The sequence below is a fragment of the Macrotis lagotis genome, chromosome X (assembly GCF_037893015.1).
Source record: "Macrotis lagotis isolate mMagLag1 chromosome X, bilby.v1.9.chrom.fasta, whole genome shotgun sequence".
NCBI classification, from domain to species: domain Eukaryota; kingdom Metazoa; phylum Chordata; class Mammalia; order Peramelemorphia; family Peramelidae; genus Macrotis; species Macrotis lagotis.
Window position 1 is genome coordinate 245,316,664 of NC_133666.1, and position 15,723 is coordinate 245,332,386.

General features: G+C 34.4%; 1 protein-coding gene across 2 annotated transcripts in view; it reads right to left on the bottom strand.

Annotated features, from left to right (window-relative positions):
• The window catches only part of CERT1 (ceramide transporter 1), a 154,650-nt gene that overhangs the window by 72,707 nt on the left and 66,220 nt on the right, over nucleotides 1–15,723 (bottom strand). For both annotated transcript variants that reach the window (XM_074206844.1, XM_074206845.1), the window contains exons 4-5: nucleotides 6,928–7,035; nucleotides 4,047–4,185 (exon numbers count right to left, since the gene is read on the bottom strand). In XM_074206844.1, the coding sequence (XP_074062945.1) occupies nucleotides 4,047–4,185; nucleotides 6,928–7,035 (247 nt within the window). The remainder of the gene's footprint in view (nucleotides 1–4,046; nucleotides 4,186–6,927; nucleotides 7,036–15,723) is intronic.

Here is a 15,723-nt window from a genome sequence, read left to right on the forward strand (position 1 = left end):
AGAAAAAGAAATTGAAGGAATTAGAATTGGGAAGGAAGAGACAAAACTCTCACTCTTTGCAGATGACATGATGGTCTACCTAGGAAATCCTAAAAAATCATCTAAAAGAACTACTAGAAATAATTAGCAACTTTAGCGAACTTGCAGGATATAAAATAAACCCTCATAAATCCTCAACACTTCTATATATGACTAGCAAGATGCAGCAGAAAGAGCTAGAAAGAGAAATCCCATTCAAAGTAACTTCAGACAATATAAAATAGCCGGGAGTCTACTTGCCAAGGCAGACTCAAAAATGTTCTGAAAACAATTACAAAACACTTCTCACACAAATAAAATCAAGCTAATATAATAAAAATGACATTTCTACTAAAATTAAACTACTTGTTTAGTTCCCTACCAATCAAAATCCCAAAAAATTACTTTAATATTAGAGTTAGAAAAATTGGAGAAATAAAAAGTCGAGAATTTCCAGGGATTTAATGAAAAAAAGTGCAAAAGAAGATGGCTTAGCCCTACCATATCTAAAATTATATTATAAATTATATTATAAATCAGTCATCAAAACTGTCTGGTATTGGCTAAGAAATAGAGTGGTGGATCAGTGGAATAGACTAGGTGCAAAATCAGGAAATGATTATAGTAATCTGCTATTTGATAAACCCAAAGACTACAGGTATTGGGATAAAAACTGTTGGGAAAATTGGAAGTTAGTATGGCAGAAACCTGGATTAGACCAACACCTCACACCCTATACCAAGATAAGATTCAAATGGATATAGAATTTGGACATAAAAAACAATACCATAAGCAAACTAGAAGATCAAAAAATCGTTTACCTGTCAGATCTATGGAAAAGGAAGCAATTTATGGCCAAGGAATAGATGGAGAACATCATTAAAAACAAACTAGACAGTTGTGTTTACATTAAATTAGAAAGCTTTTGCACAGACAAAACCACTGTAACCAAGATCAAAAGAAATGTAGTAAATTGGGAAATAATTTTTACAACTAGGATTTCTGACAAAGGACTCAGTTCTAAAATATACAAAGAAATGAGTCAAATAAAAAAAAAAACCCATGCTACCCCCCCCCCCCAAATGACAAATGGTCAAAGTATATGCAAAGGCAATTTACAGATGAGGAAATCAAAGTTATCCAGAATCATATGAAAAATTGCTCTAAATCACTACTTATTAGAGAAATGCAAATTAAAGCATCTCTGAGGTACCACCTCACACCTCTCAGACTGGCCAATATGACCAGAAAGGACAATGATCAATGTTGGAAGGGATGTGGGAAATCTGGGACCCTAATACATTGTTGGTGGAGCTGTGAACTCATCCAACCTTTCTGAAGAGCAATTTGGAAATACGCCCAGAAGGAAACAAAAAGGTGCATACCCTTTTATCCAGCAATACCACTACTGGATACTGGGTACAAAATATTCATTGCAGCCCTGTTTGTGGTGGCAAAGAATTGGAAATTAAGTAAATATCCTTCAATTGGGGAATGGCTTAACAAACTGTGGTATATGTATGTCATGAAACACTACTGTTCTATTAGAAACCAGGAGGGAAGGGAATTCAGGGAAGCCTGGAAGGATTTGCATGAAGTGATGCTGAATGAGATGAGTGGAACCAGAAGAACACTGTGCACCTTAACAGCAACATGGGGGTGATGGTCAACTTAATGGACTTGCTCATTCCATCAGTGCAACAACCAGGCACAATTTTGGGGTATCTGTGATGGAGAATACCATCTGTAGCCAGAGAAAGAATTGTGGAGTTTGAACAAAGACCAAAAACCTTTAATTAAAAAACAAAACAAAACCACTTTATCTTATTATGTAATTTTGCTGTCTCTTAAACTTTATTATTTTTCTTCCTTAGGATATGATTTCTCTCTCATCACATTCAACTTAGATCAATATATACCATGGAAACAATGTAAAGATTAACAGACTGCCTTCTGTGGGGTTGTGGGGTGGGGAGAGGGAAGCAAGATAAGGGGAAAAAGTTGTAAAATTCAAAATAAATAAAATCTTTTTTATAAAAAATATTGAGGGGTGGTTGGGTGGTGCAGTGGATAGAACATCGGCCCTGGAGTCAGGAGTACCTGAGTTCAAATACTGCCTCAGACACTTAATAAATACCTAGCTGTGTGGCCTTGGGAAAGCCACTTAACCCCATCTGCCTTGCTAAAAAAACCTAAAAAAAAAATTGAAATGTAAAATAAAAAAAAGAAATGATGAGAAGGATGATGAGAAGGTTGATTTTAGATAAACTGGAAAGACTTATTGAACTAATGCAAATGAAGCAAGTAGAACTAGGAGAACTTTGTACACAGTAATAGCATTACTGTAATGGTAATCATCTATGAAAGACAACTATTCTCAGCAAAGAAAATTTATCTAAGACAATTCTAAAGTATTTAAGATGAATAATTCTATCTCAAGAGAATAAACTGCTGGGAATCTGAATGCTGATTGAAGCATACTTATCCTACTTTTGTTAGTTTTCTTGGGTTTAAATCTGTTTTATGGCACAATATGGCTAATATGCAAATATGTTTTGCATTCCTGCAGATGTATACTTCATATTAAATTTCCCAACTTCTCAAGGAGGAGAAAGGAGAAGAAAAAGAATTTGGAACTCAAAATTTTTAAAAATTATCATTAAAATTTCTTTTTATATGTAATTAGAAAAAATATAAAAATATTTTAAAAGAATGGCTAGTCTACGGCTTACATTTTAGCTCTAATTGACTGATTCATTTTACTTATGTAGTCCTTCTAAAACTGTCATGTTAGATTCTTTGTGATTCTATTTGTGGTGTTTTTCATAAAGATACTGGAGTAGTTTTCCATTTCCTTTGAGAACATTTGACTTCAATCCTGGAGTCCTATCCACTGGGCTACCCTGCTGTCTACAAAAACTGAGATAGTTTTCACTGCTTATAATGGTATTTAGAGCACCATTTAAAAATTTACTAGCATTGTTATCTGGATTCAACGAAGTCAAAACAGATTTAAGTTATGTTTTCAAATGTCATGTCAACTACCGTTTTTCAGTTCTATTTGTAGTCACTCACTCTCTATGGAATTACTTGTTCTTCCTATCACAGTGCTTTTCATTAATCTTTTTAAATTATTATTTTTAAACTCTCACCATGGCATTCCGGTCCTTTGGTTCACTTTGTAAAACAGCCCATTTAGGGAGAAAGTAGAGAGAAGGAAAGGATAAATCTGAAGAAAATTCCCCCCCCTTTTATGATGGTAAAATGAAAGGTCATTTGTCTTAAAGACATTATTTCCCTAGTGAGAAAAATATGGATATACTCTAGACATACAATTTTAAGCCTATCAAATGATGTATTTCAAAGACAACTAATTCAGAGAAAACTGAAGCCCTTGAAAAATACATGGCAAGAAATTTCCTATGAACTAGAAAGGAAACACTGAAATTACTACTATTTAGTATTTCATAGAGCTATGAATTCCAAAGCTCATTTTAATTGTCAGAATGAAAACTACTAACAAGGTAGATAATTTGACAGGTAGATAAATTTCTGTTTCCTTAAGAGAAAAAGACAAATATCAAGTTGCTTTTTATTTGGGCAGCATAGCATTAACTTTTTCCCAAGGGTCAAAGGGTCCACGATGATGAAAAAGATTCCTTTAACTGTTTTTAGAAAAAGCATTTACAATGATTTTGATTCTTCTAGACTTTCATGGGAATATAATTGAAAAACAAATCAAGTATACCATCACCAAAGGGCTAAATACTAAACTTTTATGAAATCAAGTAAATTAAAAATTCTGTCATGTGAAAACTTCTTTAAGAGAAATCATGAAATATCATAAAAATACATTTATAATAGGATGCTTTAAACAAGTCTTATTTGGAATTATGTTATAAATGTGCCCATAACTCCTGATTTTGACAATTACCTTAGAAATGAAAATTCCCTTTTCTTTAGTGCAAGTGGTTTTTAATCAATGCATGCTATAAGCAGAAATAAGGGTCAGCAATTGTCTAATTAACCTTTATCCCTCTGGAGTTCATCCTTGGAGACTGCATCTGCACAGGCATCAAAGTACTTCTGTAGAGTATCAACTTGTCTACATAGGATGTCTCTAAAGGTTTCCATTTCAGCCAATTTCTCACGCAAACTGTGGCCTTTCTGGAAGAAAAAAAGGCAAAGGGGAAGGAAGAAATCAGAAAATAATCCACAGATTAGTATTCATGTCTGTTCTAGCCACCTATTATAAGGCTATCTCTTAGTGTGCTGTTTTCCTATGGAAAAAAAAGTTTTCTTCTTACCAGGGCTAACTTATATTCAACTTCATCTCCCACTTATAGCTAACTCTCTTATTATATTCTGATCTCATCAAGTCAATAAAACTGTTCTCTCCAAAGATAATCAAGGATTTCTGATTCACTAAATTCTAAGACCTTTTTTCATTCTTTGAAATTTTTGAACTCTGTCTTATTTGTCACTTTTGAGCTTCCCTTCTTCCTGGGCATTTTCTCCTTGAGTTTTCTTGATAATGTTCTCTTCTTATTCTTCTACCTTTATTTTAAAATAACATTATTCCTCATTCTCTTTTGCATTATCAACATCCACCCAAGTTTCCCCCTTACTTCAGAACCAGCAGGCTTGAAACTGACTGACCAATACCTGAAGTTTGATCAGCCTGGAGCAAATAAATAGTATAGTTCCCAATTTTAAAAGGGAAGCATAACTGTTGTTTTTGACTTAGATACTTCTTTTTATATAGAAAAGGACTGCGACTGAAATGAAGCTAAAAATGTACTTTTTAAATGTGGACTCATGTTATAAAAGATGGGTAATTACACAAAGTTTTCATGAAGTACCAAAAAAACCCAGTCTAGGTAGAAGTCTAGAGAGGACATACAAAAGAGAAAACATCTTTATCAAGTTATTACAATTCCTCAAAGCCATGGACCATGAAAGATATTTTCTTGCTGTTTTCAATAGCACAATGCCAAGCAACTGTCAGGTGATTAAAAAGTAAGGCTCAAAGACCTTATGTGGCAAACTCAAAGGTTATCAAGTACAACATCATCATCATCATTCCAACATGATGAATCTAAAGCCCAGTCATACAGGGACATCAGTCTTTGACTTCAAAGTCAACCTCTGGCCATGGCACCAAGTTAGGGGGGAAAAATCTCTGAGTTGGCAAAGCAGAGGCATCAAACTCACAACATCCTACCCTCATGGAACTATATAAAAATGTAACAGCTATGTTTAACAAAATAAATAAAAATCTAATATAGATAACGTGAATCTGTGGTTTTCTAAGTCACTTTAAGGTCTGCAGGGTGGGTTCAGAGAACTGATTCCTACATCTATCACAGAAAAGGCAAGAATGGTCAATAGCTCCAAAGGGTCCAAAGGGTAAAAGCAATGACATACCATTTGATATAGTATGTCAATAGTTTTTCCCATAAGAAATGAATTCTTTCACATTAGAACATTCTTTATATCTCAAATTCAATATTATATATTTTAAGTAAGTAAATTATGTGGCTATTTTCCAGATTAACTCTATGGTTCCAATAGACAACTTCACAAATTGGCTAATGTTAAATTACAGGAAAGCAAATTGTCTTTGAATTCACAGTTAAATGTGGATACTTGGGAGATGCTTTGAGTTGAGTCATTACTTTTATCATACTGGGAGAGGAGTCACTTAACCTTTGGCCTGCAGATACTTCATGTGAAACGTTAGGAGGTTGGAGCACTTTTAATTCCAAGATCCCTTATAACTCTTTTAGGTTACAATGCTGAAAATTGGCACCCTTAGCAAAAACAGATTCCAACTGTTTAACTTGGAAAAAAATTTTCAAGTTTACATTTTGAATAAAATGTACACTATTTTGAAAAAAAAACATAAAAATGTTTGAGTTATAAAAGGCAATGTGCCATTGTTTTTTGTAAAAGGATTTATCCCAAATCAGCATGAGAAATACTGGTCTATATGATTCACTTCTTTCAGTCACTGAATGTAAAAAAAGATGAATTACCCTGCTTGGTTAGTTTCTCCAATTCTGAAAGAGAAAGACAAATCAAATATCCTTTATATAGTCACAGAAGACAATAGTGAAAAAATAATTTGACTTATGATTTACTCATTTTTGACAAATTCAGACACACAACTTCTGCCAGTTCCCCTACAGCTATAATTAAGCCATAAACATATACTTAAGATTCATAATCTATTTGAAATTTATATGTTATGAAATTACATTTATCCTTCAATCCACCAACTCTATTCTCTAGCAATCAGAGATTGACCCTGATACTGAGTATTGATGACATTTACAAGAAAATTATTGTAAGATAATGAGTGTGTGGTCTTTTGAGAACAATTTATAAAACTGCTCTTAAAAGGCTGCATGAATATCAGGACTGAAAACAGTTTAATGAACATTAGAAATTACAATCTGCATTTTTCTGACATCTGAGGTCTTTTCATTTCTTAAAACATTTTTACACAATAATGCAACATTTAAAATGATATAAAGAAATAAAATTACCTGATTTTTATCTATTGTGTATGTGAATTTCTTTTCTTCCTTTTTTGGAAGAGTAGGAGAGGAGAGAGGAGGACTAATAGTTTGGAATATTTGTGGCAGAATTCTGAGTCATTTAGTTTGAAAAAATATCTTATCAATAAGATTCCCTTCCTTTTCAACTATTTGTACTATATCTACAACATGAAATTTAATATTCTCAAAGTATTTAGAAGTTAAAAATCATATAACTGTGTTGATCTTCCCCCTATCCTGACATGAATAAGATAGAAATGAATTAATCTTTGTTCCTATGGTTAAGCTTTAAAACCTTTATTTTTCATTTATGTTGCATTCTTTTGAACTATTTCTAAAAACTAACCTTGAATGAGGAAGTGGATGTTGCTGAATATCCACTTGCTCCGGACACAAGTGATACCATTGAGCCATGTCGGCGCAAGCTTGATTCTGATCCATAACCAGATTCAGTCTAAAAAGAAGAAATGACAGATAATTATTTCTAATACAAACTCAGAGAATAAAATCCTTGAAATAAAAAAAAAATTAGTTTACTGTTTAAACAATTTCAAACAACAGCTAAACAACTTAAGTATTGCTGCGATCCTAATGACATCTAATATCTCTCTGAATGCTTTTAAGGAAAGGTGAGACATTGCTCATTCTAATGTTCAAAGGCAGAACAAAAACTAAAACTTAAAAAAAAATTTCAAAATTACACAATCTGATTTCACCTTTATCTGTGATCTAATTGATTTGGATGTTACCTCCATCAATGCATGTCACAATCCATCCATGCCTGGTTTTACAGTGCATTAGAAGCTTTCCTAATATTTTTTATTCTATTCCCTCTCACCTTTTCCAGCATATTTCCCTCAATCTCAACACCATTTCCTTTCTATGGGGCCCCTTTATACTCTCTACAAAAATAAACTAAATTTCATCCATCCTTTAAAAATCTTAAGATAGTATTAACCCCAACTGTATTTCATAAATGCTTGCTCCCTTTCCTTAACCTTGTCTTCTCATCTTTTTAAATGACTTTTTAAAAAATAACTACACTTGGCACCTGTATTTCTTTTGCTTTTATTCATTTATAGACCCTTGACATATAATTTGACATTCTCATTCAAATGAAACCCTTCTCTTCAAAGTTCCCCCAAATCTTTTAATTACCCAATCTAATGACCCCTTCTCAAAACCTCTACAGCATATGATACTGCTAACCACCTACCCTCTTCCCATAATTCTTCTTCTGAATTTCTGGAACAATGCTTTTTTTGATTTCCTACCACTGCCTGATTCCTCTTCAGACTTTTACTGGAGCTCCTTCATCCACATCATGCTACCTAACTGTGGGTGTCTCCCAATACTTTGTCCTGGGTCTTCTTTTATATTTGATTTTATCAATTCCCAATTATCTCCAAGCTAATGATTCTGAGATCTATATATCTTTCCTCAGTCTCTCTCCTACGCTCCTATCAATCAGATGCCTTAAGCAAGCTGGTCCAATCAATTATGCACACACCAACCAAAGCAATCTTCTTAATAATGCTCATGTGAAATTGTGTTGCTTTTCCAATAAAATGCTATGCCTTATTACCTGGTTCTAGTATCAAATATAAACTTCTCTTTGTTTTAACAATTAAAGCTCATTTCATCCTCATCCCTCAACTTAAGAGTCTTTTTACACATCACTACTATATTCCACACTCCAAAACTTCATTGCCATTTGCCATTAATACCTGGAATGCTATCCTTTCTTACCTATGGTTTTTAAAATCCCTGGTTTCCTTCAGGACAGCTCAAACACCTTTTTCATGAGACCCTTCCAGCTAAGTGTTTCTTGTCTTCCCTGTATCTAATCTTATTTTGTCTGTGTTCTTTCTTTTTAGAACACCATCTTCTTGGGGTTTGGGCTGTTTCTACTCTTGTCTTTGTGTTCTGAGCACCTTGCACAGGGCCAAGTTCTTTGAAAGCCTTTAATAAAGATTGTTACTAAGCTACCTACAACTATATGACGTATATTATGACAGACCCCTATTATGTGGATTTTAAAATCCTATTCTGTCAGCTACAGAGGAGTGGCCTTGGAATATTTTCCCATAGGAGGCTTGTATATCTGCCTTGGCTATTTGTGGAAGAATAAGAAGCACTGTAGTAGCAAGGAGCACCTTCACTGGGGCTGAGGGAAGAAGCAGGTCACTACAGTTGAGAAAGATTCACTTGACATTGCTGCAAATCAGGTCTCAGAGATTTGGCTACTATTGTTTCCCTTTATAAGGTGAGGTTTAGTTCTAATAAATGGACATAAATCATTATAGAGTGACTGTGGTTAAAACTATGTGGACTATGTTTTATTGAAATTCTACAAGTTTTATCATTAAGCACCTACTATATACTGGGCATTATTTTAGTAGTGGAATTTAAAGACAGAGCCTACTCTTAAGGAGTTTATCATTTAATGGGGGATAGGAAGGAAGAAAGTGGGAATGATAAAGGAATGAATTCCTCTGCTGCCCACACAGGTATCCTTTGCCCAAGTAGCTGATAAGTCTCTCCTATCCTGACTTTGACCTTATTAAAAAAATTGATAAAAAAAAATTCCCTCCTCGAATTTTTATTGTCTCAAATATCCTTGACATTATTTCCCACTCTTTCCTCCTTTCCCCTATTCTCTGACAAAGAAGCAATTATAACCTTTAGAAAGATCTTCCAATAAGCATAACCCAACCATATTTCCCCTCTAGTCTTTAATCTCTAATGCCTTCTTCCATCCTGTGCAATTTGGATTTCAGTCTCGCTACTTGACTGAAACCATTCTCTCAAAAATTTCCAGTTATTTTTTGATCATAAAATGTGATGGTCCTCCCTCAGTCCTCTCTGCTACATTTGTTGGTGTATGATCGCCCTTATCCTCCAGGATTCTCTCCCTCCAAGACTTTTTGACATTCTTCTTTTAGACACTCTTATTTGTCTAACTGCTCCCCAGCATCCTCTCCTGACTCAACATCCCCATTATGATCCCATTACTGAGGCTGCTCTATTCTGCTGGTTGTTCCCTCTCTAACCAACAGATTTATATATCCAGATTCAGACTTTTTCTGTCTCACACCACCTATTGACAATTGGATATTTCAAACCAGAAATCCAAGAAACTTCTTAAATTCAGCATTACTAAAACTGAACTCATTCCCCATCCCCTCTTCTTCCCCTTCCTCCCTTCTTCCAAACTTTCTTATTTCTGTAAAAGATTTTGCCATATCCTTATCAGATTTCTAATCCCAGCATCATTTTATATTACTCATTTTCTCATCCCACAAGTGCAACAAATTGTCAAATCTTGCCATTTCTACCTTTAGAGACATCTATCATATATATCTGACCCCTTCCTTCTCACAGTTATATTGACACTTTACTTTAGGTTCCCATAGAACTTTTCCCCTAAATTTGAGTCAACCTTCCTACCTTCCTCAAATCACTTCACAAACCAGTCATCCAACACTCAGCTGCCAAAGTAATCTGCCCTAAGATAGATTTGACACTGCCACTCCTCTCTGATCAAATATATGCTCCTCTGTTTATCTTTTTAAGTCCTACACAAACTAGCCCCAGGTTATCTTTCCAGTCTTAATGAACATCACCCCCCCACTCTAAATTTCCCAGATACTACAAACCATTTTTTTCCATTGCCTTTGCACATGTTACTCGAATTCCACAAGGCTCATTCACTCCCTCAGATATTCCAGGACAGAATTGTTCTCCTCTTTCACTAAGATGCAAACCAGGTACTTCTTTTGAATGAAGACTTTCCTGTTCCTCTTCCCCAAGGGCAAGCAAATCATCTGATATGCATTATACATGTAAAATTATGCTAAATATAGTTTCACATTAGTTAATTTGTGAAAGACAAATCAGAACAAAAGAACAAAAACAAAAGAAATTGAATGTAGTTTGCTTCGATAGAACTCAGAATCCACAGTTCTTTCTCTAAGTGTGTAGAGTATTTTCTATCATAAGTCCTTCTTTTGGGATTATACTGGAACATTGTATTGCTGAGAAGAGCTAGGTCAATTATAGTTGATCACTGCACAACATTGTTGCCATCATATACAATGTTATCCTGCTTCAGCTCATTTCACTCAGTATCAGTTCATATAGGTCTTTCCAGGGTTTTCCTGAAATACACCTGCTCATCTTTTTGTACAACACAATAGCAAGCTACTATTTATTCAGATGGGCATTCCCTCAGCTTCCTGTTCTCTGTCATCACAAAAAGAATGCTATAAATATTGTTGTACATTTAAGTCTTTTAATTTTTAAATGATCTCTTTGGGATACAGGTCTAGTAGAGGTATTGCTGGATCAAAGAGTATACATTGTCTTATAGCCCTTTGGGCATAGTTCTAATTGTTCTCCATAATGGTTGGATCAATTCACAACTACACCAATAATGCATTAGTGAACAGACTAGAAATTTGGGGACTACTGGGAATAGACTAGCAATCTGGAGAATACATGTGCACATTCATACAACACACAAACTGATATAGTTAACACAGGAAAACATCTCTAATAAGAGATCTATCACTTTTTCTTCAAGATTAACTTTCCAGAAATGAGTCTTTAGGAATAATCTGAAAATGGGAGGGCAAATTAATAAGAAATAATTCTCAGATGGATCTCATTATTTTGAGAGTACCTCCTAATGATTCAGATGTCAACTTGTGATTTTTTTCCATGTTGTTCTTAAAATTCATCACAAAGGGTTCACCCACTACCATCTACAATCACCTTGATATAGCAAGGATAAATCAATTGAACATTCTTTGTATGACTCACTTCTGTCATGTGACCAGTTTATCTCGGTGCTTATCCCTTCTTCTATAGTGACAAATGCCTTGATGAACATAGATATGTTTTGAGCACAATTTTAATAGATAGAAGATATGTTATTGGAAAAGAGCCTTTAAAACTATATTTTTTCCATAATAAAAATAAGTACAATGGGATTTTATAACCTCCATATCTCTCCTTACACAGTGAAATGGTAAATATGTGGTCTGCTGCTGAATATTGCTTGCAAAAAACTTTTCCTTTCTTCCTTCCCTCTCATTGGGGAATGCTTGATTAGTTACAAATAGATCACTTGAACATTCTGCATAGATGAGATATAGATTAATATAAAATAAACCACCTTTGTTGCTATTAAACTTTCAGGTATTTTGGCATGTTTTGTTATTTTTTCCTGATAACTTTCACCAGTCCTTTAAATACCCTCACTGATTTTTAGATACTCTTGTTCTGGTGTGACTTTTTCTCATCTTTCTTTGTTCAGTTATATGTCATTTCTGTATCCAGGATTATGAGATGTTAGGGTAGATAAGTGATTCTACTCGTCTTGATGGTGAAAAATCTTTTTTACTTAGTTTTCACAGATATTTTTTATTTTCCTTCTATTAGTTATCCTTTCATTTTCATCCTTAAATGCTCTTAAGATAATGAGTTTTAGCTCTTCGGCTAACTTTCTTCAAACTGGTTTTATTCTCTACTGCTTTCTTATGCTTTCTTGGATGACACTGCTCAAAACTGGGTATCATCTTTCATAATATTTTGTGAATGAATTTATTTTCTAAGCTAGAGAGTTGTCTCTGGTTATTATCTCTTTTCAAGTTAGTCAAATGTTTAGTGACTTAAGTGTTTTCTGGGCTCTTCAGAGCTTATTAGTAAAACAGATTTGCAAAATAATGGTTGGTTCTTATCCTTCATTATTGAAGAAGATCAAAATGATATCACTATGTTTGAGAAAAATTACAGTGTGTCAGTATGTCTGACTGTGGCTGATTAGTCCAATATGGGTTCAGAATGCTCTACTACAGATCGGGCACAAATAATCCATGTGAATACCCAGGGTGCGTACTCTAGACTTATGGATGTCATGTTTCTTTTGAGCTGCTTCAATTCTGCCTTCCTCATAGAGTGCAACACCCTCACTGGTGAGGGCATGCTGTGCTGGGTGATCCTGTGCCAGGGACTCCCAAGCTGTACAGTCAATTCTAAAATTCTTCAATAAGACCTTCGGGGTGTCTTGGTATCACTCCTGTGTGAGTTCTCCATAAAATAGTTTTTTTGGCAAGTGTACACCTGGCATTCTAAACAACATGTCCAAGCCCATCAGAGTTGCATTGCACTCTCTATAGTAATGTTGGAATGCTAGACAGTTTAGCTCAATTAAAGAACTTGGTGTCTGGTACCTTCTCCTGCCAGGAGATTAGTACCTGCCGAACCTTTTCGAGGGCTGCCTTCCACCTCTGATGTCTACCAGAGCCACCTCTCATCATTGGCTCCAAAAAACTGTAGCATGCACAGCAGTCACATCCCAGTAAACCATTTTAGTAGGCAGGCTAAATCAGGCTGAGGGTAACCAAGGGAGTTGTCACGATGATGATGATGATGATGATGATGATGATGATGATGATAATGGCTTTTACTTATACAGTTCTTTATATATGTCATCTTATTTGTTCCTCACAACCTAGGGAAAGGAGTTATTGTTACTCCAATTTTACAGATAAGGAAATTGAGACTGAGAGCAGTTAAAGAAGTTGTCAAGTAGCTAGCTTAGACATAGTAAGGCAGAATTAGAACTTAGGTCTTCCTGATTTCAAGTCTACCGCTCTATCCATTATGCCACTGAGTTGCCTAACATCAAATAAGCATTGTTAAAATTATTGTAATCAGTCTCAGTGTAATTTATGTTGTACATTTCTCATTTTTCAATGCTCATTAGTTGTTCAATACAGAATTAAGTTTCAGTTGTATTCTCAGTGTTTTTCTAATTCTTTTTGCCTTTTTTAAAAGAAAAAAACATTAATTCTGATCTTTACTTTGACAAATCAGTGTTCTGACTTGGGGATAATTTGTCTGTCAATAACAAGAATGTCCCCATTTCTTAAAATAAAATCAATTTCAGAGAACACTTGTATGAAGTTATATAGAGTGAGGTGAGTAGAAAGAGAATTACAAAATTGTAAAAATTAACAACTCTGAAAGACTTAAAAACTTTGATCATGGCAATAACTAGTCCTAATTTTGGAGGGCTAATGATGAAATAGGCTACCCACTATGGACTCAACATGCAGAATGAGACATAACATTTTAAAAACAAGGTCAATGTGGGAATTTTCCCTGGCTATGCTGAATAGTTTCAAAAGATTTTTTGTTTGTTTTTTTTAAAGGGTAAAGGGAGATAGGGAAGAGGGAAAGAAAAGGCATGATGATTTTAAAAATAATTTTAAAATTATTTCATTATTTGAGATGTCACTTGGTACTCGTTATTTGTTATCTAATAGTTCTTTTGCCAAGAAAGTGTTCATGATATAAAGGTATTAGGGTTCTGTGACAAAACATTTCAATCACTAATCATAGACAGATTGGATCTGGAGGGGAACATCTAGTTCAACTCCCCACATAACAGGTGAGGAAACTAAGACATAGAAAAATTAAATGGATTTGTCCAAGAGAAGAATAGTCAAAGGATCTAAATGCCTAGATGGAAAACAATAAGCAAGAGTAAGATCTAGTCAGATTTTAAGCAGTACATAATTAAATCTGTAACATAAAGGGGAAAGAATTATAGTGTCTTTTAGTTATACTACTTTAATAGAATATATAGGAAAGGCAAAAAATACATACAAGCATGAGGAAAAAAAAGGTTTCTTTGAGGACAACATTTTTCAAAGCAAAATTTTAAGAGTACCTGTTGTGAGGCAACATGGCCTAGTAGGATAGAGTATGGACTTAAGAGTCAGGATCTGAGGCTGTGATTGACACTTATGAACACCTCATAAGAGTGAAAACATTGTTTAAGTTGTCTAAGAATGTTTAGTGTTAGTTTTTCAGAAAGCAAGTCATGGGAGAGTCACAACCTCTAAATTTCCTTAATTGTAAAATGGGGATAACAATCCACAAAGTATTTATCCTACAGAGTTGTTCTAAGGGCCTGATGAGAATACATAAACACAAATAAGACCTCTTAAGGCTGAATATTTGCAAAACTTAAACTGATTTTTAAAGAGGTATAAATATAACTAGGGATGGCTTATCATAAAACTGTCAATTTCTAAAACTCTATGATGATGTTTATAAGAATGGATAAATAACTTGCTCCCCAATATAAAATGAAGATTTCTTTTCTAGCATGTGAAGTGAGAAAAGAAATTGGATATTTAGAAGGAGGAAAAGTTTTTTTTAAAAAAAAAATACATCCAAGTCTGAGCCCATCTCAATCATCTATTAAATAACCTTCATTAGCTATTATTCACATAAGGGAATAAAACATATTCCTTAGTCATGATTGAAGGTCTTCTATAATCTTTTTACAATATACTTTTCCAGTTATAGTTTGCATTATTTTCCTCCACAAACTTCCCATTTTAACCAAAAGGTACTATGTACAACAGAGGCAGGTGGCTCAGTGGAGAGAGAGCTGAGCCTGGAGTGAGGAAGGTCTGAGTTGAAGTTCAGCCTCAGACAATACCTATATGACCCTGAGTAAGTCACGTAACATTAATGAATCGCAGAAGGAAATGGTAAACTACTTTGGCATTTTTGCCAAGAAAATATCACTGGTCCTATCGTCTACAGGCCCAGAAAAATCAGACTCCACTGAACAAAGATCTATTTACAAGAAGATTGGTTCCATTCTCTATACTGTTGTTCCTTCTGAGTCCATCCAGGTCAACTGCTTTGCAAAAATGCATTTCCTAGTTACTTATCTCTGTTAAAAGAATTCTCTTCCTTGGAATTCAACTTAAATTAAGCTGAGCTTCCTTCTCACTTCTTATTCCACATTCTTCCTCACTAAAAGGTTTTCTCCCTTCACAAATTTTTCTCTCATCAATTGTATCTGTATTGCCCTTCTCCCTGAAACTATACTGCTTTCTATTATGCTGATATTTACAGTCTATATAACTATAAATCCCTAAAAGGCTGTTATATTTCATCTATGGAACTTGAGTATTTGTTAAATTACAAGGCCCTTAAAGAGATCTCTAGAATGTCAGTGGCTCAAAACAAATTTTATAAATGGGAGAGCAAAGTGGAAGCAAGTTATTGAGAAGGAAAGAAATTCAGCATATATACTGAGATATATGAGAAG